We start from the raw sequence: 21,152 nt of genomic DNA, 5'->3' as shown, positions 1-21,152 counted from the left end.
AGATTAAAAATTTATATAAGATTTTCTAACTGGAAATTGACCTTGGTATCAGAATTACTCAGAGCTTAGGTGGTCCTTCATTCTCGGTCTGACCTCATTTCTTTTTTTATCAGTAATCTGTGAAGAAGCAATGCCATCTAGTGTACCAAGTCATTTTTTCATTGGAAATAAAGGCCAAACTGGCTATAAACAATTGCAACCAAAAAAAATATATGTACAACTCTTCCTTATTTTGGTATTTAATACATTTTATACATTGTGCCTGTGCTTTCATGATTAAATTACAATTACATTAAAAACAGTTAATATAAAAACAAATCTTGAATGATGGGTGAAAAGGAGAAGAAAAAGAGGCAAATTTGTGCATAATATTCATGTAGAAAAGAGGTATGTCTGCTGAAGTGCGTTAAAGATGTGATTGTAGACTCCTCGTGGTTATTGAGGAAGTTATTATACAAGAGAGCAAGTTTCATCATAAAGAAGTTGTAGCATAAGACAGACTCTTTTGAATGATCATGGTGAACAGAGGTGAAAGAATGGTGGTTGCAAGTGATTTAGTAAGCTGATTGGCAAACAATATAATGGCGGGGGGGTCAGATGCAGAGGTCGTATTCAGCAGATTCTGACCAGTTTTGGAGAACCAGTAGTGGAAATTTTGAGTAGTTCGGAGAACCGGCAAATGCCATCTCTGACTGGCCCCGCCCCCATCTATTATCTTCCTCCCGAATCCCAGCTGATTGGCTGGGTCTTCGTTTGTTGCCTTGAACAGGAGAACAGAGCTGGAAAGCAGGTTAGTAGGGTGGGGAGGGAATGGGATTTTGCAGTAACCTTCCCCTAGGAGTGGGGAGGAAATCCTGCCCCTGCCACACCCATCAAGCCATGCCCACCAAGCCACACCATCCCCACTGAGCCACGCCATACCCACCAAGCCATGCCCACAGAACCAATAGTAAAAAGTTTTGAATCCTACCACTGGCCAGATGCCCTCTCAGTTTTCTGGATTCCACTCCAGCTGCAGCTTCTGGACATGATAATCCTACATACCAGTGGTGGGATTCAATTTTTTTTATTACCGGTTCTGTGGGTGTGGTTTGGTGGGCGTGGCAGGGGAAGGATACTGCAAAATCTCCAGTCAGAGGTTCTCCAAACTACTCAAAATTTCTGCTACCGGTTCTCCAGAACTGGTCAGAACCTGTTGAATACCACCTCTGCTACATACAATACATGACAGTAATCTGAATGTCTAAATCTAATTTTCAAATCACTAGTAGCTAAGCTATTAATAAGGTTTTAATAAGAAATTAAAAGAAAAAAAATTAAAAGACTCTTGCTCCTGGGGAGGAAATTTATGGCAAATCTAGATAGCATACTAAAAAGTAGAGACATCCCCCTGCAACAAAAGTGCATATTGTAAGGCTATGGTTTTCCAGGTTGCAATGTATGGCTGGGAAAGTTGGACCATAAGGAAGGCTGAGCGCCAAAGAATTGAGGCCTTTGAACAGTGGTGCTGGAGAAGACTCCTGTGAGTCCTTTGGACTGCAAGGCAATCAAACTGGTCAGTCCTAGAAGAGATCAACCCTGACTGCTCTTTAGAAGGCCAGATCCTGAAGATAAAACTCAAATACTTTGGCCACCTAATGAGAAGGAAGGACTCACTGAAGACGAGCCTAATGCTGGGAAAGATTGAGGGCAAAAGAAGAAGAGGATGACAGAGAATGAGGTGGCTAGATGGAGTCACTGAAGCAGTTGGTGTGAGCATAAATGGACTCTGGGGGATGGCAGAGGACAGGAAGGCCTGAAGGAACGTTATCCATGGGGTTGCAATGGGTTGGACGCGACTTTGCGACTAACAACAACAAGAAGAAATAGCTAAGCTAACAACCACCAGCTAAGTCAGCCTTGTCCAACAAGATGAGTTGCTGGTGTGGCAACTAAAGTTGGTAGTATTTACTTATTTACGTTGAAGTCTGCCATATCAAAAGACTAGGAAGCTGCTTTTGGATGACTAAATGATGCAACAAAGGTCCAATTGAGGGGTCCTTTGTGTTCTCTGAGCTTGCTTGTTTTCTTGCAGATGTTTCATTACATTGTCTTACTGCACTTTGTAAATCCTTGCTTCACCCATGATTAAACAAACCATGGCTTTGGAAAGTGCTTGAAGATGGTCTTTACTTTTTTAAAAAAACAGATTCATCTGGAGCAAAGCTTGAATATAAATGAAATGGGATCCCAGAGAGATAATCATTTCCCATATGATATTTCTCATATTTATGTTAAATGCAAATAAGAAACTTCCTGGAATATTGATAGATGAGAGAATGTAAGCCGTACAGTTTGGAGTAAGTTAAATGATCTCAAGATGAATGTAATTCCCAGGTCACTTTCTATTTTACTTACTAAACACATTTCTAGATGTTATTTTCAAAAGCTTGGCTTCTATGGGGTTCTTCAATTCTGAAGATATCTTTGAAAACGATCTATTATTTTTTATAGATGAAAGCTTTGGTTTCCCAAATCTTGCCACTATAGATATCTTTTGACTAGTACTACATTTTGGATGCCTTTATATAGTACAAATTCTCCTTCCTGCTCTCTTTTTGAATATTCATACATAGCAGCTTCAACTAACTGGACCATTTGGGATTCAACAGGTCAGACACATTCTTGTTAATATCAGTTTGAGTTTGATATCAGTATCAAACTCAAATGAGTTTTTATTATTGCTGATGTTAAGATAAATACTATTTGTCTGTTGCCATCCAGTGGCAGTATTTATAACTACACATTTACTGACATCTCAATTTAGATCAGACATTTTCTGCATCAAAGGCATCTACTGTATTTTCTTAGAAGTGATCACTTAAATAAAAAAACTTCCATAGTTATAGAAATCATAAAAAACTATATGATACCTATTATCAATAAATAAATTTGATAAGCAAATTTTAAAGTCTGAATGGAATCAGTAACTTGAGATTCTCGTTTTGTCTAAATACTAGAAAACTGTTTAATTTAATCTACAAAGTTTTGATAGATTTTTTTAAATTGCAGATTATTTAACTAAAATATTATTCAGATTTATTTGATCCTTTTGTGTTTATATAGAAAAGGGAATCAATAAATACATTATTGGTGAAGATACAGCGAGAGTACGGTTTTATTATAACTTATCTCATGTTCTAAAAGAATTATGTTTAGGAGAATAAATTGCATATACAGGTAGTCCTCAACCCCAAATTTCCCCAAATTGAGCCCCAAATTTCTGTTGTTATGTAAGACAGTTAAGTGAGTTTTGCAATGTTTTATGACCTTTATTAAATGAATCATTGCAGTTGTTAAGTTAGTAACACTGTTGTTAAGTGACTCTGGCTTTCCCATTGACTGCTTATATGGAAGGTTGCAAAAGGTCAATTGCCAAGCATCTGAATTTTGATCATGTGTCTATGGCGATGCTGCAATGGTCATAAGTATGAAAAACGATTATGTCACTTTTTTCATTATTGTTGTAACTTTGGTAACTAAATGAATGTTTGTAAGTCAAAGACTACCATTATTTTTGAGTTTGAGATAAATAATACTAATAGTTATGGCTTAAAATCTTCTAAATTACACACCTATTATTTGGAAATTGATCCTGGGACACAAAAATGGTATCTTGGTATCCTTATTACTAAGACACTGATCCTTCAACAGTGAAAATATAAATTTATGGCCCAATTACTCAGTGGATTGATGACCTAATGTTTCTTATTTATGATTTATGAATGAGTTACAATCATAGTTTTGGTACAGACAATTACAATGAAATATGAAATCTTTTATGGAAATGGATAAAATATTAGTCCAAAATCAATCAGGGTAAAGCTTCTTCATTGAAGTTTATGGACTGCAATCTACTACATGGTTCAGTGCAATTTTAACATTTTTTCCCCCCTCTCCATCAACTGAAGGACCCAGCTGGTTTCTCTGAATCCAGATGCTTAACCATTCAACCTTCTCTCATCCCAAAATAATTAGGTACTGTTATGTTTGAGATGATGGACCAGACCTCACCAGTACTTACTCTTTACAAAAATAGAACGGCAAAACTACTGCCCTCTTTTTAGGGCTGGCTGCTTCCCAATGCAGTGCATCAAGAACCTAATAACCAATAGGGCACTTACTGGCCATAGGCTTGTTTAACCATCATCTGGCTTCCCCTTATAATTTAGGTTAAGAATTTTTAATATACATAATGTCAGCTTCAGTTCATCCTTAGCTCTAAAATGGATGTGACTTACTTTGGCTGGTTTTAAGATGACCCCAAAATTGTGTCACGCAAATGATAAATAATCAGTCACATAATTGAATTAAATCTTCATCTCAGCCTGGGAAAATCTGGCATTCATGCCTGATATATTCCTGTCTCTTAAGCATTTTTTTTAAATGGCTTTTGCCGTAATGTGCTTGAGGCTTGTTTCCCTCATACACCATTACCAGTAGATCATTTTTAATGTTAGTCGCTATACCAGAAATCCCAGCTTTATGGCAAAAAAAAAAATCACAATGAAGATTCCATAAGCAAAATTGTACTTAAATAATTGTCCCCTCTAAATCATGGCTTTTATCAAGTTACTATCAAAACTGCTTTGGATTAATGTAGTATCTTTGCTGTGCCAGTCACTCTCTCTCAGCTAGAGAGTTTTGCCCTTTTTGAAATGAATACCTGAACAAGGTTTTTGCAAGTTAATATTTTGTATTGGAAATCAGCAAATAAAGAAGCCACAAACTGTAGAAAATGAATGTCTTCAAAGGGTTCCAGAGCTGAAGTTCAGATCCTGGAAAGCTTCTTTGTCGCCCAGAATGCTGAAATAGCAGTACAGCTAAGAGGAACAAGCTGTAGAACAGGAAATCTCATCTGAAATGTGCATGGAACTCCCTTTAGGTAAGACCCTTAACCTTATTTTGCAGGATAGGGATATCAAAGTTACAACAGTCGTATCATAATTAATTAGATATTCAAACATCAGTTTTGTAAAGCAATGTAAAAATACTCAAATATTTTAGTTTGCAAGATTTCTGCACTAACACTCTTTAAAATCTCAAAACAGAACTCCAGCTAGAAATTAGACATTTCAGCCAACCACCCCTAGCATCTGACTGTATGCCCAACAAAACAATTTTATATACTATTACAAGGATCACCATTCTTCAATTCTTTTTCTTCACCGGACACACTTTTTTGAGGAGGAGCAGCAGCAAGTGCTGCAAATTAAAAGATACACACCAAACTCCCTCCAAAGGTAGATGAAAACATACCTCAAAATCAAACGCAGAACAAAAATCTGTGTTAAACGGATTTTGTATAATAAAGTTCCAAATGCTATGGCTAATTTCTGCAAAGCTGAATGGTTTGCACTTGTAGCATTGGAATGGAGCTGTGCTGTTTCTCTTATGTTTTGTACTTGTGCACAGTTGCTTTAAGCCTGCCCCTAATTCAGAATATCACCAGAATTAAGAGAGCTTCTGAGCTTTGGTGTTTGCTTCATCAATATCTAGAATGACTTTCCAAATTGTGTTTTTACAAAAACAAACAGGACAGAAATCAAGCACGGTCATTCTGGATTTTACACCAGTTGTGGAAGGATGGTTTTAATTGCTCCACAGGGTTGCTGTACTGCTTGTCAGACTCACTAATAAGCAGTTGGCTTTGTGCTCCCACCCACTGGGAGACTGTCAGTCAAAGCTTCTAGCAGTTATATAGCAACGAGAAGCTCAGTTGAGATCCATATGTAGCAAATTGAGACACCTCCCAGAGGTTCTGTATTATATACAGCATTACCGATTTGTCTTAGTTGCAGTTGAACAAAAGAGGCAGAGCAAAACAAGAAGAGGCACATCAAAAACCTCTGACGCTTACCAGCACAAGGCTGCTTTCAACATCATGAACATCTCTCTGGCTGAACCTCTCCATTATGCAGGGGGCTACCAACCCCAGGACTCCAAGGAATGGAAGGTGATCATCCCGGCTTTCTTGGGGGTGATTTGCCTGGCTGGCTTTGCCGGGAATGTGTGTGTAATTGGAATCCTAGTGTACAATACAAAGAAAGGGAAGCCTTCGGTGATTCATTCCTTGATCTTCAACCTCAGCCTGGCAGATCTACTCCTCGTTCTTTTTGTCCTGCCCTTCAGGGCAGCGGCTTATTCTCAAGGAGTCTGGTACTTGGGCTGGTTTCTTTGCAAAGCCTCTGACTGGTTCCAACAAGCTTGCATGACAGTGAAGAGTCTAACTATTGCTGTGGTGGCCAAGACATGCTTCATGTATGCAAATGATCCAGCAAAACAAGTGAATATTAAATGGCACGCCATCTGTGCAGTGCTGATGGTTACTTGGCTGGTCGCCTTGGGAATCCCACTACCTTTGTGGTTCTGCAACAGCCTTTGGGAGCCAGAAATAGGCTTATCTTCGTGCATTGTGATTATTCCAGCCCAAGCTCATGAGTTTATGTCAGCCTTTGTCAACTTGTATCCCTTCCTAGTATTTTGTGCCCCTCTCACCTTTGCTTTCTTTTATTTCTGGAGAGCATATGGTAGATGCCAGAGGAGGGGGACCAAGACTCAAAACCTAAGGAATCAGATTCGATCCAGGTGCTTGACGATGATGCTTCTGAGCGTGACCATTACTTCTGCTCTGATGTGGTTTCCTGATTGGATATCTTGGTTCTGGCTCTGGCACCAGAAGAAGGATGGACCGGCTCTCCCACAAGGTTTCATGGCCACTACCCAGGTTTTGATGTTTGCCATCTCTTCAGCAAATCCTGTTATCTTTGTACTCATGTCTGAAGAATTCAGAGAGGGTTTTAAAGGTCTATGGAAATGGTTGACACTAAAAAAGCCTCTGTCTCCTACAGAAGATTTGGAGGAAACAGCAGTTGATAACTTGGAGGGAATTCCGAGCAATGCTCCTTCACCAGAGGCAATGACTCCTAATCAAGAGGAAGAACCCCCTTCTGTTCCTGCTACCTCAGAAGACTTGGAAGCAAAGGAGATGCCCGTTTTTCCAGATGTTGAGCAGTTCTGGCATGATAGGGAAGCTCTTCCTGATGCTCATGACAATGATCCTGTTCCTTGGGAACATGAAGGACGAGAGATACCAGGTTGTGATCAGCCAAAGTGCAATTAGGAAGCTAGAAACCAAATTTTACTAGGTTGGATTCAGACATAATCATGTTTAGGGTAGGTTCACTGAAATCATGGGATATTCCTTGGATAAGGCTAACTTTAAAAATCTATTAATGTTAATGGATCTCATTCTAACATGCTTAAATCTGATAGCTAGATTTCTTATTACTTAGGTGATGTTGAATTGGCAGTTGTACCATGCAGAAGTTATTTTCATTACTGTACTTAGTTTTAGTCTTTTCATGCATCTTCATTGTCTTCACATTTGGAAATTTTCAATTATTGTGTGATGCACGGATGCAGCTGTCATTCTCATTACTCTGTTGTTAAAGAGTTTATTATTTAAAAATTACATTGTACTTCTGGATTCTAATTTAAAGTTTCAGAACATTTTAAAAAATGTTAAATTTGCAAAGTAACATTACTTACAAGCTGGTTCTATGTGATCTATATTTAAACTTTAGACATTTGAACAAAGAATTGCAAAGGAAAAGGTATAATTTGATTTTCAGTGGTGAGAATATTTGTTATAGATTTTCTTATCAGTACTACAGAAAATGTATATGAAATATGCTGAAAGGTGGATCAAGTTATTATATTAACTGATAAAACTTTCAAATTGGTAGTTTTTCTATTGCTGTACCTCAGTAATTAACTGAATTTATATTTGTGTTCCAAGGAAGTCAATTCCAATGTGCTGCATAAAGATCATTTAGTAACATAAAGGTTGTAGCTGGCAGTATTCTATTAATTTGTATTTCTGTCATATCAAATAGACAAGGATTTCACATTATGCAATTTAGACGTTTTTTCCAATTTTTATATACATGCACACACACACACACACACACCTGTGAAGTCATATAAACACATACAGCAAAATTAGCGATCTACTTTTCTTTTCTAAACTGTTTAATGGAACCCCCCACCCCACCCACCAAAAACCCCAAGCTGAGTTGTGTTTAATAATTTGGAGAGTAATTAAATGAAGAGCAAGAGGTTGCAAGCAGCTCAAAAATCTCTTGCCCACTTGGTTTATGGTCAAGTGTGTGAAGGTGGCATCTTTGCCTATTTTTCTTGTTTTTTATTTATTTTATTTATCTTGTTTTTTATTTCCATCAGTATTAAAAATTGTGAGAAAAGGCAGTAATCTGTAGCACCCAAAAACAATATTTGTCCTATGCTCCATCCAGCTATTGAACTACTGCGTTGCTCATGAGTGTGCATGCAGCACTAGCAACAGTGCATTTGCCACTAAATATTTTTTTTACTAGATAATAAGGTTTGGTAAGAATGTGTCCAGTAAAAAAAAAACCCACACGCGAGGAACACTGGGGAAAAAAATGGCATCTTCCTTGACATTGCAGATAAACAGCTCTTGACTCATGTGTCATTTTTGTCTCTTGTGAAAGAAAAAAAAAACTATGCAGAGAAGTAAAATGGATTGAACTTCTGGACACACAGGTAGGAGTGCATGAACATTTATTTCATTTTGGACAAAACTCCCCCCCCCCCACCTTGAAACTATTACCTTAATATTCTGATTTCATCTGTGTTGGTTATTATTTATGCAAAGCTTTGTAATTCAATATGTAAATTTGAATAGCCACATGCTTATGTTACACTTTGAAATGCATTTTCTGCACAAATGTCATGGAATCACAGTAACAACTTCTTGTCTTCGTTTATTTTCTATTTTAGAGATATTACCCAGTCATGCCTTAATCTAATTTTAATCAATGAGAAGTAATTGTACTGTATAAGTATGTCCCCACCATTGTACTGTATAAGTATGTACCAATATCTTAGTATTTTGTTGGCCAATTCAATATAACTAAGGATAAATATACAAGATATTACCTAATCAGGCTGGTTAGATTATTTTTTTTAAAAGATAAATCTATTGTCAACCAATTGGACTCCAATATATATCACATAAACATACATTTGTGTATAAGCCCATCCAAGGATAAACTGACCCTTGAATTTTTAATCAAAATGCCATGAAAAATATACCACCCAAGGATAATTTGACCCACATTTTTCATGGTATTCTGGTTAAAATTATTTGAGGATTTGCTTAGACACGAGTACTACTATACACAGACAAGGGCAAGTCCATCTGTGGATAAGCTGCACCCTTTATTTTAGCACCTAAATTCTTGGTTTATTTCCAAGTTTGACGGTTTTTAATATTTTAAAATATTTTTTAAAATATATTTAATTCTAAGACTATAAATTTGCATTGAGAAGCATCTAAACTGAACATTAACCATAGCCCTACATTCACACACACATCATTTTGAGATGGCATATTATAGAATAAGCGAAAAACAATGTTATTGCCATGATTAACAGCTCATTGAGAACCAGAAATTGCTGATGTATTGCAAATTATATGTTGTTCCATCTGTGAAATTCACGATATAAATGTATTCTGATTCATTTCAAATTCAAGATATGTGGTTAAATTAAATTATAATTTTGGGCTAGTTGAATTTCTTCCTTTGTCCATGCCCCAAGTTACTTAGAATTAGCACTTCGAACTATCAGTGAAATTAGAGAAGCTAGTAACAAAGCTAACTATCCTGTAGACACTGTCCACAAACAACTCTTTAGTGCTTACTGGATTCATTTTAGAGGTGCAATGCCACTCAAAACATGTGGGACTCCAACAACGCAAATAAGTAAGAGAATTTTGTGTGGTTGGTATTGAATTTCAATCTTTTGACATCCAGCTTACTACTGATGTCAGACACAAAATTAAAATGGAGTGGAGAAGAGAGAAAGCAAAGCGGGGGGGGGGGTGATTTTATTGAATGACATCCACTACCAAACATGTGGATAATTTCATCAATTATTTGCTGAAGTAATGTGGAGCACTATGGGGGACAAAAACATTGATGATAAACTGCAAATTAAAATTGGAAATTCTGTGAAATACTCAGCAATTGTTTTCTGAAACTACTGCTCAGGAAGAACTAAAAAGACTAAGAAGCTTCTTTCCAAAGTTCATTCTGATTAGAAATATGAGAATATTGGTTATTTGTACCAAAAGTCGTAAGGGTGGCTAGCCAAATCCAAAGGATACATGCTGCCAACCCAGTACATATATGCATATAAAAAAGAGGTCTCAGGCATTCATCAACTATTTTAAACTGTTCAGAGATAAAATTAAATAGAAAGCTTTACAGCTATACTATTAGTATAAGGATTATATGATCTGTAAAGCAAAAATAAGTATATACATCCACGGCAGTTTCAAATATAACTGATTTTCTCCATTTTAATGGAATTTCAGCTGATTATATATCTTTAGAATGTAACACGCAATTACTAATATGTACAATACATATATAAAAAGGGTTGGTTTATTGTTGTTCAAATACATAAACTGAACAATCCCAACATTTCAAAATTAAACTATAGAAACACAAGTTTAACATTCAAAACAGAAACATAGTTTACAAGAAATATCCAGGAAAAAAAAATCCATATTCTAATCCAAAGCAGATAGACATTTTAATAGTAAATAAAAATGTTTTTGTACAACCATGCTGTCCTGTCAATTTTTTTTTTTACCCCTGTGTATTTTCATTTCAGAGCAAAACATTACCAAACTACCAGGCAAAGCCACTTGGGATGTGGAGGAGGAAGGCAAGGGGGGGGGGGATAGAGCAGCTAATCAAAGTAGGCTTGTTAACTAGGTCAAATGGTGTTTATATAATTTGGTCGCTGCACTTTTATTTTTCTTTCATGCTGGATCGGACATTAATGAAGCTAGTCCTGTTTTATGCAGGAAAAGTCACACATGAGTCCAGGTTTACCAAAGGGCATAATCTCACTATGGTCTTCTGCACTCAATAGATTAATCCTCAGAATGCATGACCTTATCTCTCTGGTTACGACATTTGGGGTATTTTTACAATTCTCAACTTCAAGTTATATATCAATCTTCCCATGGCTCTGACATGTAACACTGGAAGAACACTTCCAAATGCTACCAATATCCAAGCCTTGTACATAGATACTGTATTGTTCTAGGATTGAAAAATCACTGGAAATAGTTGCATGGTTAGAATATTTGTCAGTCATGCAACAGAGAAAAAGCATAAATAATGCAAATATTCTCTCTGTGCAGACTGCTTAATGTTCATAAATGTTGCTTCCTGGATGGTTTTGCAATAGGTTCATGGTAATGCATGTGATTAGACCTGACAGATGGCTCATGCAATTTCTTGATTTAACGTAAATCTTTTGCTCAAGAATATTTTTTAATTATTTTGTTGTTCGCCTTGTAGGTTCTGAAGCTGTAGGAGGTGGAGGAGGACCTCTGCGATCTAAGTCATCAACATAGGATACAATGAGTTTTCGCCTTTCCTCTGGCACACAGTCTAGTACCAGATAACGTTTGTCATTCTGTAATATCTTTTCTATATCTTTCAGGTGTTGGTCAGATTCCTGGATTAACTTTTTGGATCTGCAATTAAGTATAAAGATTATCATTATCATCAAATGAGTGGATGTTACACAAATGAACTAGAATTTTGGTAATAATACTTGTGTACAAGCATCTAGTTAACAAGGCTAGAAACCAGGAAACTATGCATTCTAGTCCCACCTTAGACATGCAAGCCAATTGAGCAACTTTGAACCAGTCACTCTCTCTCACTCCAACTCACCTCATAGGTTGCTGTCAGGAAAACAGGAGGGGGAAGGAACATTAGGTAGGTTCACTGCCATGAGTTATTTATAAAAATAATAACATGAGGATTTTTTTAAAAAAAATCTGGGTTTCATTTAGGTAGGACAAGTGTTGACAAAGACACAATGTCTAAGCTATCCTCTCACCTAAAAGACTGCCTCTTCAGGCCTAAAGTGAAGCAAAGTATTAAGAAGGTAGGACTGTTAAAAAAATTGGCCTGTCATTGCTTATGCTCTATACAGGGTTAGGCTTCAGTTTTGAGAGCTATAAGGTTTAAAATTAGCACTAATTTAAGTTGTAAAAATGTAAATAAGAAAAGATGTGTCACATTGTAACCAAACACTAAAAGAAACATAACTTGTTGGTACTCCAGATTAATCTTTAGGATCAAATTAATCTCAAAAATTAGGCAGCATTAGGTTGATTTTTAGGACTGCCGATCTCTTGAATAAAAGTAGGAGAAGGGGAATATAATTTCTCTTGAGAAACACACTGTGTACTGCCATACCATGATGTCATAAGGATGGCTTAAGAACATTAACACTTGAAGAAACTCTTTAGGTTTGGGACCATTTTTTTTACTTACAAGACTGCTAGATCTAATTCAATGGTCACATATAAAATACCTGCCTTTCCTCTTCCATTAAGAAATAAATCCATATTAGGCTGAATATATATTCCTAAATTTTAGTATAATTAAAAATGATTTAGTCCCCACAATATCCAGATACACACACAAATTTCCCTGTGTGTCAAATAAAGTATTCAATTCAATTTCCAGAAATACCAATGTTGAACACTATCAATAATGAATCACTATCATTAACTCATAATCTAGTGCATCTTTATTTTTTGGAAAGGAGGATACTGTAACATATATATACCGTTTCATAAGTGCTTTATAACCCCCTCTAAGTGGTTTACAGAGTCAGCATATTGTGTAACCCCATATTAGTCATTTAAGATAAAAACAATACAGAAATGAAGAAAGCAATTTTATGTACTGTATCATACAGCATACCTGTATGTTATAAATTTGGTCTCTTTCAAAAGTGTTCTGAAATCAGCTTTGGCTGTGATGTATTTGTCTCGGATATATTCTTCAAACTCCCTTTGCTTTTTCTGCATTTAAAGAAATAGAAATAATCACTAGAAATTTCTGCCAGAAGATATATTATCTTGTTGAGGGAAGAACATATAAAGAGGAAGTTGTTATATTTACGTTTAAACAATAAGACAAAAAGACAGGGCAAATCAGTACAAGTTTCTTACTCTGTCACTGGAAGAGAATTTAATGCACCTTGGATCTTCTTTAATTATCTTCTTTACTTCTTTCCATGTTGATGTTAAGGTAATCTAAGAAAAAAACAGAAAAATGGCAGGTTTAATGAATGAAGTATCTAAATTTTAAGTGTACAAGGCCATGAATAAAGGATTATCTGTAACTTAAAAGAGCTGCATCCCCACCTACCCACAATCACAAACCTGTCATACATCCCAGGAAAAGGCATGGCTCTTTAAAGAGTTGCAAACAGGGGCTACACTCTTTCCAAGTCCTTTTAGATTTGTCTGAACTAGCACACCATTAGTCATTGAATAGGATTCGACTATGGTGTCACAATAATAGAATATTTAAATAGTGCAAGATATAAGAACTCCCTATTTGTTAGGCGTGGCCAGCTTCCCCTGCATGGCTTTTACATACACATAGATGTGCTGCTTGTTTTATTACCCAATGTTCCCTTTCTATCTCTCCTCACTCCTTCATTGATGGAAAAGCATAGATGGTTCTGTCAAGAAAGAAATTATAGAAGGTACTAATGGAGCTCACAGATCTATGAATCAGGTAATTGCATGTTGAGCTGAATTTTATTTTACTGTCCAAACCTTTTTAAAAGGATGATAATCTGAGATTATTCATTAACAGTATTTAAAATAAATAAAATGTGAGGCATTTACCTTGGTACTATTTATATTAGTATATGCCACTGCACCTATTGGTAAGTTGTTTTAAGTATAGCGATACATACAGGATCAAATCTATTCCCTCTCTTGCCAGTGATTGGTTCATATATTCCTGAGATCTCCAGCCCTTAAAACACTAAAAGGGAACAAAAAAATGTTTACACAAATCCCTCAACTACCTTTTTCCTATGGTTTAGCTCTAGAAGCAGAAGTGCAGTATAGGCTTGCTCTAATCTATTAGCAATGGTTTCCAGATTTTGTGAATCTTAAAATAATTGGAAGACACTAATTTCTCTGAAGACTGTCATTAAGATACAAACATAAATTGAGCTAAGGAACCACAAAATTATGACATTAACGTCCGGGGAAAATATAAGACGTATAAGCCTTACTGATGAAGTTTCATCTAAAAGTTGCCGGAAATGTTCTTTTTTCTTCTTTGTAAGTGCCTCAATGTGTTCATTAAAAAGTTTTTCCTTCTCTTCTCTTTCCAAAAGGGAGCCAGATTCCCAACGATGATCTTTTCGGAGTGTCCTCCTTGTATCAGACCATGACACATCTGAAGATCGTACCTAGCAGAGGAAAACAAATATTTCATTACCACATACTGAAAAATGCTGATACTATATACTAAAGTAACAGCCAATCTAGATTTGTCCCCCATACTATGCGATTGAGGAATCCATGTTCACAACATTTCAAAAATTACTTTAAATGAAAAACCACACAATAGATTTTAACACAAAGAAACCTCACCATATCAGATAAGAGCGCTTTGAAATTCTGGATAGCTTCTTCTCGTTTGTGCTGTTCTCGTTCTCTATCAATTTCTTTCGTCTGCTCTGAACGAGCTTTTTGAACTTCTCTCTCTCGTTCACGCAAGCTGGCCTCAATCCGTGCTTGTCTTTCCAGTTCTTTTTCTTTTTCAGAGTCTACATTCTGAAATGCAATCCAAAGCACACATACTGCATTTATATTAAGCTAATAGATAAATTTACTAACCAAAATAAATTCAAGCAAAAAACCTTAAAGTACGATGACAGAATTATAATATTTTGTTGTATCTTCTATGGTCTTTAAAAAAGAGCAAAACACAAAAAAGAAAATAGAAAAAGTCTAACATTAATATACTAAATTGATGCAAATATGTCAAATATTCATTAAATCATATAATGCATCAACAATGCAGAATATTATATGAGCTACATAAATTATATAGAGATTTGTTAAAAACTGCATGTGGTACAATCAAGCATTTTGAGAATCCTAAATCCATGACTAAGGAACCATATGTTCCATCAAAATAGCTAAATAATTATAAATTGTTTAATGCATGTAAGATAGTACTAGGCTTGTAGTTCAGGGTGAGCTAAGTAGAAAATACTGTCATATAGTTATATGTTCCTGAAGCTGGGATATGTAGAGCATCACTTCATCAAAATCAAACAAGTACATGAAAAATGGTATGAAGACTGGGAGATAACAAAAAAAACAAAAACACCATTCTTAATGCCAACTGAACATACTGACCACTTACACTTCAAATCATGAAATGAACTAAAATAAGATTAAAACAGGAGAACTAAAGTATACATAGTTCAACAAATGATACACCTTGGTTTCGGAAATAACAAATAGCTTGAAGAAGCAGGAATTTCCAAATTAGAGAACCGAAATGCCAGAACTCATATTTCCAGAGGAAGCACTAGCTTGCATAATTGATAACATTCAGATTACAATGCTTATGATGAAAGTCTTTGGCTGCTAGATCACTGATAGGTATCTCAGAAGGATCTTTTGAGTATAAATTATTTTGGCATTGCTTTAGGGATTACACTGATATATTTCATAATTACTGGAATCTTGCAGAATTTATTGGGCTGACTATTCAAACTATAAATTGTAAATTTCAGGGCCTTTTCAGAAAGTGTTAGAGCATAAATAAACCCTTGGGTCACTATATGAGATTTGGGCGGAGAACTTCCTCTATATATGTACACAAATGTTCTTAATTATTGTTTTACTCTTTCAGAATGCATTCTTTCATTTGAGATTGTTATTTTAGCAAAAATAAAATAAAAACACTAGTCTGAAAATACAAACAATGCTTACCACTAATCAATTGAATTCTAAAAACAGCATTCCACATAACAGTACTTCAAATTCTATACCAATTGATCCAACAGTGAAATACTAAGAAAATGGAAACAGTGCTGTTCACCGGCACACGTACTTTGGCAATTTTTTCAATATACTGTTTAAAAAGATCTTCCCTTTGCGATGAACTATCCACAGCTTTGTAGCGAGGGTCAGTCTCTACTTTGTCCTTCACTTTACTCCAGCGAGACTGACTGTCCAAGTGGTGATTAGATAACAGTTCAAAGAAGTCCATTTTAATCTATGATTTTAAATAAAAGACAAAAGAAAAAAGGGGAGGAAAATAGTCACTTTGCTTTCCAAATATTCCAAAATAATAATAAAAAAGCAACAGACTTACCGCAATGAAAAATTAGTTTAATTAGAAGCTGAGTCATGAGAGTATTAAGAACAGTAGTAATGGCTATGTTTACATGTATGTCAGAGAACTGCTTCAATACTAGATTTCTTGACAAGTTTATACTATGCTGGTATGCCCTACTATTCTGTTTTAGCACTGGTACAATAAGTGCACAAACAAGCCAAGCTGTGAAGACAGGCCCAGCTAATCTATATGATTACTGCAATAGGCCATATATGTGCATAAGAATGAATACATATAGCAACTTTCTGCAATCTGGGTATCATTTGGATAAGTGGAGTTAGAACTTGCGCAATTTTCTAGTTACTGCTGAGAACTGCAGGAGTTTAACCATAATTTGGGTAACTGTATTAACTATAAAAACATCACTGTACTAATCTGGAAGATGCATATATTGGGGAAGGCTGATATAAATAAATCATATAATAAAATATATACATAAGTATTATTGTGCATTTTTCCTCTTTAAGGAAATACAGGGAATGCTGCCTGAGTGTCCACACTTGTACTGAGTTCCTAGAATACATACATGTGCAAACAGTACTTCTGAATACCAGCTATTATTTCACAGAAGCAATATTTGATAGGATATAGTCTTGGCTTATAGTACATTTTTTAATTGCTGCATTTACAGAGTTTCTGGTTTAGGAAAAAAGCATCAACATGTATATAATGAGTAAGTTAATCTTTCATGGACATTAGGGATAATAGAAGCTGTAGATTTAGTTTAAAAATCTGTTCAAAGGTTACAGCTAAATTTCACTGAAGATAATAAGACAATATGTGGCTATCTGACTGAAGATTAAAACGAGGAACATATGTATATTTCTATTGTATTAGAATTTGATAGATTAATCACATATTGCTTTAATATGGATTTGCCATAATTTTTAAAGAAAATATGGGTAAATTATGATACCTTCTTTAATTGGTAAATAACTAGAAATCAGTAGATACATAGCAGAATTCAGCCTATACTGGTGTGTTTCATAAAATAATTATTTTGCAAAAAAGTATAGGCTTTCTTCTTTCCTATCCCATACTCTTAAGAATTCAAAGGATTTTCTTCAACAGAGATGCTTGCAAAATCTTAGGGTCTGTATATTTATGTATATATGCATATATCTATCTATACACACATGCACACACATAAGATACATAATGGATGCTTCTGATATATCCACACTAACTCAACTTTGTATTATAATCTAGCTAAATCAATGAATTATGGGTACAGGAATTTTAACTGCAGTAGAGCAAAGAATTCTTTTTTAGTGCATTGCAATTCATATAGTACAGTTCCTGTATCACATGAATAGCTAATTCACACGTAATAAAAACTATGATCGATGAGACAGGGCTTTTTAGTGAGCTCAGTAATTTTATCTTGTTAATTAGCAAAAGTCACCTTTCAGAACATTCACACATTTTTTGGTACAAGAGAGAAAAGATTTTACAAGCCTCTACATTCAATGAACTAGCCTGACTAGACTATTCCATTTCTAAGTTTCCCATACATCCAGAATTATACAGGGATATTATGATAAAGGTAAATTCCATTTTTAATGCGTTGTAATAATTTTCCTCACTAAAGTGTCCGTTAGCTTTCCTGGGCTTTAATTTCCATTATTCTCAACGATGCTGACTAGAAATGCTGAAAATGTAGTCCAGTACATCCAGAAGTGCAAGGCTGGCAAAAGGCACATTAAGAAAACCAAATCTTGTGCACTTATTATTACCGCTTGATGCAACTTTACTGGTCAATTAAAATTTTAATGTGTGATTCCTTTTATCATTAGTTATAAAGTCTACATAAAGGACATAATACTAATAATGTTTATATTCCCCAATATTGACATTTGGTTATCAGCATAGTATTCTCACATACAAGTACATCAATGAATTTTTTGTAGTAGAAAATCAAATTAAAGAAGAAAATAAATGCCTTGTACATAGCAATTTGGTAAATCGTCTGTCAATCGCAGAAGTATATAATATAATTAAGAAGATTTGCAATATCCTCATTTTTAAAAAATGTGGCTTGGGTCCAGAGATATCTTGTTTTTTTGTGTTAGGCAACTTTATTTACTGTTCTTGATTTCACTGTCCTACTATAGCATTGGGAATCTATCGCACAGAATTGGAAAGGATCCCTTGATTCTCAGATTTAGTTTTTAAACAGAGCATATAGTGCTATAGTGGGAGGGAGAGACCAGGAAAGTGTTCTATCAGCAAAGTTCCACTTTTCTCTCTCTGGATCCAACACAGTATCTATTATTTCAAAGATGAACTTAAACATATAAGTAGTATTGAAATATAAAGCTTTCTAAGCCAGATGTAAGAAAATTACAGCTCTATCCTATCTTTAAAATAAGGATAACTGAGTAGGCACACTCATGAATAAATGCTACTTCTCTTATTTTTTTTATATCAGCTCTTGGACTTAATATACTATGTCGGTAGCCAAGTCAAAGTAAAATTGGGAGATCATTTTAGAAAGACTTGGGATATTACAAATATAAAGTAAATCTTGTCCACCATTCACCCAGCATGTATCCCTGTTTCTATAGAAACAAATCTCTCATCTCCTAGCCCTACACTATTTTTATGACCCTGCCCCAAAAGAGAGGAGTAAAAGGGTCAAAAGCAGTTGCAGTACTCATATCTAATAAAGGAAATCAATTCTGGCAATTAATATTTTAATTTAGTATCATTGCTGAAAGCTCACAAAATTTGTAGTTTTGTGCAGCAGATGTTACTTAAAAGCTGTTCAACTTTAAGATTAAAGGAACAGCAAAGCAGAAATCACACACAGTACACACATCCCTGCTTGGGGAAGAGAAGTGAAGTGTTTCAAATCAAAAGGATAGGCTATGAAATTGTTTAGACAGGTATTAATCTGATAATCCTCTGAAGTAATTCCTTACTTTAAATAAGAGTAAGGGTCACATATCTGAGAGGGCAGCATAATGGGGTGGGTATAATAATGAAGAGTTGATGCAATCTTTGCTTTCTCCACTTTAAATCCTAATGTTTGTTGTAAAGGCAGAGATGTTTCTAGGATATGTGATGAGCACCTCATTGCTACCCTCTCCCCCACCATAAGCAATGTATAGGTCTTCTTTCATATTATCCAAATCCTATGGTTAAGCAACAGAAGCTTTCAATGGAACATCTTCAATCTATTTCAACATAAAAATCTTACTGCATCATAAGCTATTTTCTTTCTTCCACCTTTAATTATTTTCTTTAATTAGAAGATTCTCTAGGAAACAAAATTGGAAAATACCAATAAGCAATTAATCAAAGTGTGCTATTTCCAATCCTTACTTTAAAGAGTTTATGGAGAAATCATGCAATAAAATTCTTTTCTGATAAACTGGCTGAGAAAGCTTCACAACATTGTGGGGCACATTTCTTGTTAACATTTAGCTATTCTTTGTAAAATAAGAAAAGCAAGGCAGAAAACACTGTTGTGTATTTAGAAGGACTGGGTTTTTTGGGGGGGCAGATTACACATTCTGGGTACAACTCTCATCACTTCACAAGGAAAAAAACTGAAAAAAATGTAAAGTACCGGAACTGCGGGAGGCTAAAGTCACCACACAGAGATACCAATTCTTTCCTCACTAGGGAATCCCATAATACTTTGCGTGTCAGTGATTGACAGCTGTCAGACTGAACTGATTGACAGGCCGCACAGCACAAAACTGTAAAATCTATCCACTTGTTACAAAACAGAATACATAAAATGGTTACAAGAGGTTTTGGGAGAAAAGAAATAATTAGTTTCAAATACAAAGATAAATGCAATATTTAACACAAAATATTACTGATGTTGTTCATGCAATATTAAAGAATTTATTGATGATCATGGCTAAGATGCAACAGTAATTTTTAAATCATCACTATAGAATAAAACAAGTAGTTTAGGTTGAAGTTTCAGATTTCACATATTCACCTCTAGACAGCTGATGACTTTAATGTTGTATGAAGACTAATTGCTGTACCTAGCATTTGTCAAGGGACTGATCAGTGGGCATTCCTGTTTTGTTGCTTTCTATCCACTTGAAGGTCTATGTGTTTCCTCCATATACAAGAGGGCTCCCCAACTCTTCAGATCAGAAGGAGGGGAGTACAAGAGGAAAAGAGAATCCACTGATGGGACACTGATACTGTATATATCAACACTAAAGTAAATCGTGACTAAGTTCAATAGGTTTTATTCCTAGATATGTGGGTATATGGCAATGCATCAGGAAATTTTCCATTTGAATCTCTTATCTCCCATAAACTAATATATGAAGCCTTAAGCTAGTCATTCTTACCGAGTTCCTTAATTGCAATATCTTAATAACAGTACTTACATATCCACTTTATAAGGATGAACTGCAGTACGATGTATAGAGCACTTCTGAACAATAGGCACAGCAGGAATAACAATTACAGTAATAGCAGCAAATAAAGAGAATGAACTACAACTACTATGAAATTTATTTAAGATCTATAAGAAAATTATCTTTAAAAAAAGTTGAAAACAGAATGTGTTATTTTAACTTACAAAATGTTTATGAATGACAGATTTTGCATGATATATCACATGTCTTTTTGTTAACAGGAACTTATACTGATTTCAATTAAAGATTAGTTAGATATGTTTTTCCTTCATTTACCCACCTGGGATACTAAACAAAGGTTCTACACATTTTAATGTTATTACTATTGAAAACATTCATGCATCTGCCTTCCCCAGTGATATGCACTTTGTCTCTTGAAGTGACAGTGCAGACAAATGACATTTGG

At 35.1% G+C, this 21,152-nt stretch overlaps 2 protein-coding genes across 16 annotated transcripts in view; one reads left to right on the top strand and one right to left on the bottom strand.

The window, feature by feature from the left end:
• The first annotated feature begins 5,923 nt into the window (after nucleotides 1-5,923).
• On the top strand, nucleotides 5,924-7,162 carry GPR151 (G protein-coupled receptor 151). Its single transcript, XM_026685232.2, has one exon. The coding sequence runs from the start codon at nucleotides 5,924-5,926 to the stop codon at nucleotides 7,160-7,162; it is 1,239 nt and encodes a 412-aa protein (XP_026541017.2).
• A 3,343-nt stretch (nucleotides 7,163-10,505) lies between these two features.
• Nucleotides 10,506-21,152, bottom strand: part of TCERG1 (transcription elongation regulator 1) — a 40,354-nt gene continuing 29,707 nt past the window's right edge. For 14 of the 15 annotated variants that reach the window (XM_087955407.1, XM_026688018.2, XM_087955405.1 and 11 more), the window contains 6 exons: nucleotides 16,065-16,229; nucleotides 14,588-14,770; nucleotides 14,224-14,403; nucleotides 13,139-13,222; nucleotides 12,888-12,988; nucleotides 10,506-11,641 (listed from right to left, as the gene is read on the bottom strand). In XM_087955407.1, coding sequence (XP_087811533.1) covers nucleotides 11,440-11,641; nucleotides 12,888-12,988; nucleotides 13,139-13,222; nucleotides 14,224-14,403; nucleotides 14,588-14,770; nucleotides 16,065-16,229 — 915 coding nt within the window. In that variant the 3' untranslated portion in view covers nucleotides 10,506-11,439. Of the gene's footprint in view, nucleotides 11,642-12,887; nucleotides 12,989-13,138; nucleotides 13,223-13,825; nucleotides 13,968-14,223; nucleotides 14,404-14,587; nucleotides 14,771-16,064; nucleotides 16,230-21,152 lie in introns of those variants that run through there. The other variant, XM_087955414.1, reaches the window with a different exon arrangement.

The sequence above is a fragment of the Notechis scutatus genome, chromosome 2, assembly GCF_049901735.1.
Source record: "Notechis scutatus isolate UNSWTSFEM ecotype Mainland chromosome 2, rNotScu1.2, whole genome shotgun sequence".
Lineage (NCBI taxonomy): Eukaryota > Metazoa > Chordata > Lepidosauria > Squamata > Elapidae > Notechis > Notechis scutatus.
Note: the sequence above shows the minus strand (reverse complement) of the source record. Positions and strands in the feature narration are given on the sequence as shown.

Excerpts from the sequence above, each read along its gene's own strand:
- GPR151 (XM_026685232.2), top strand. The coding sequence starts at position 5,924 with ATGAACATCTCTCTGGCTGAACCTCTCCATTATGCAGGGGGCTACCAA.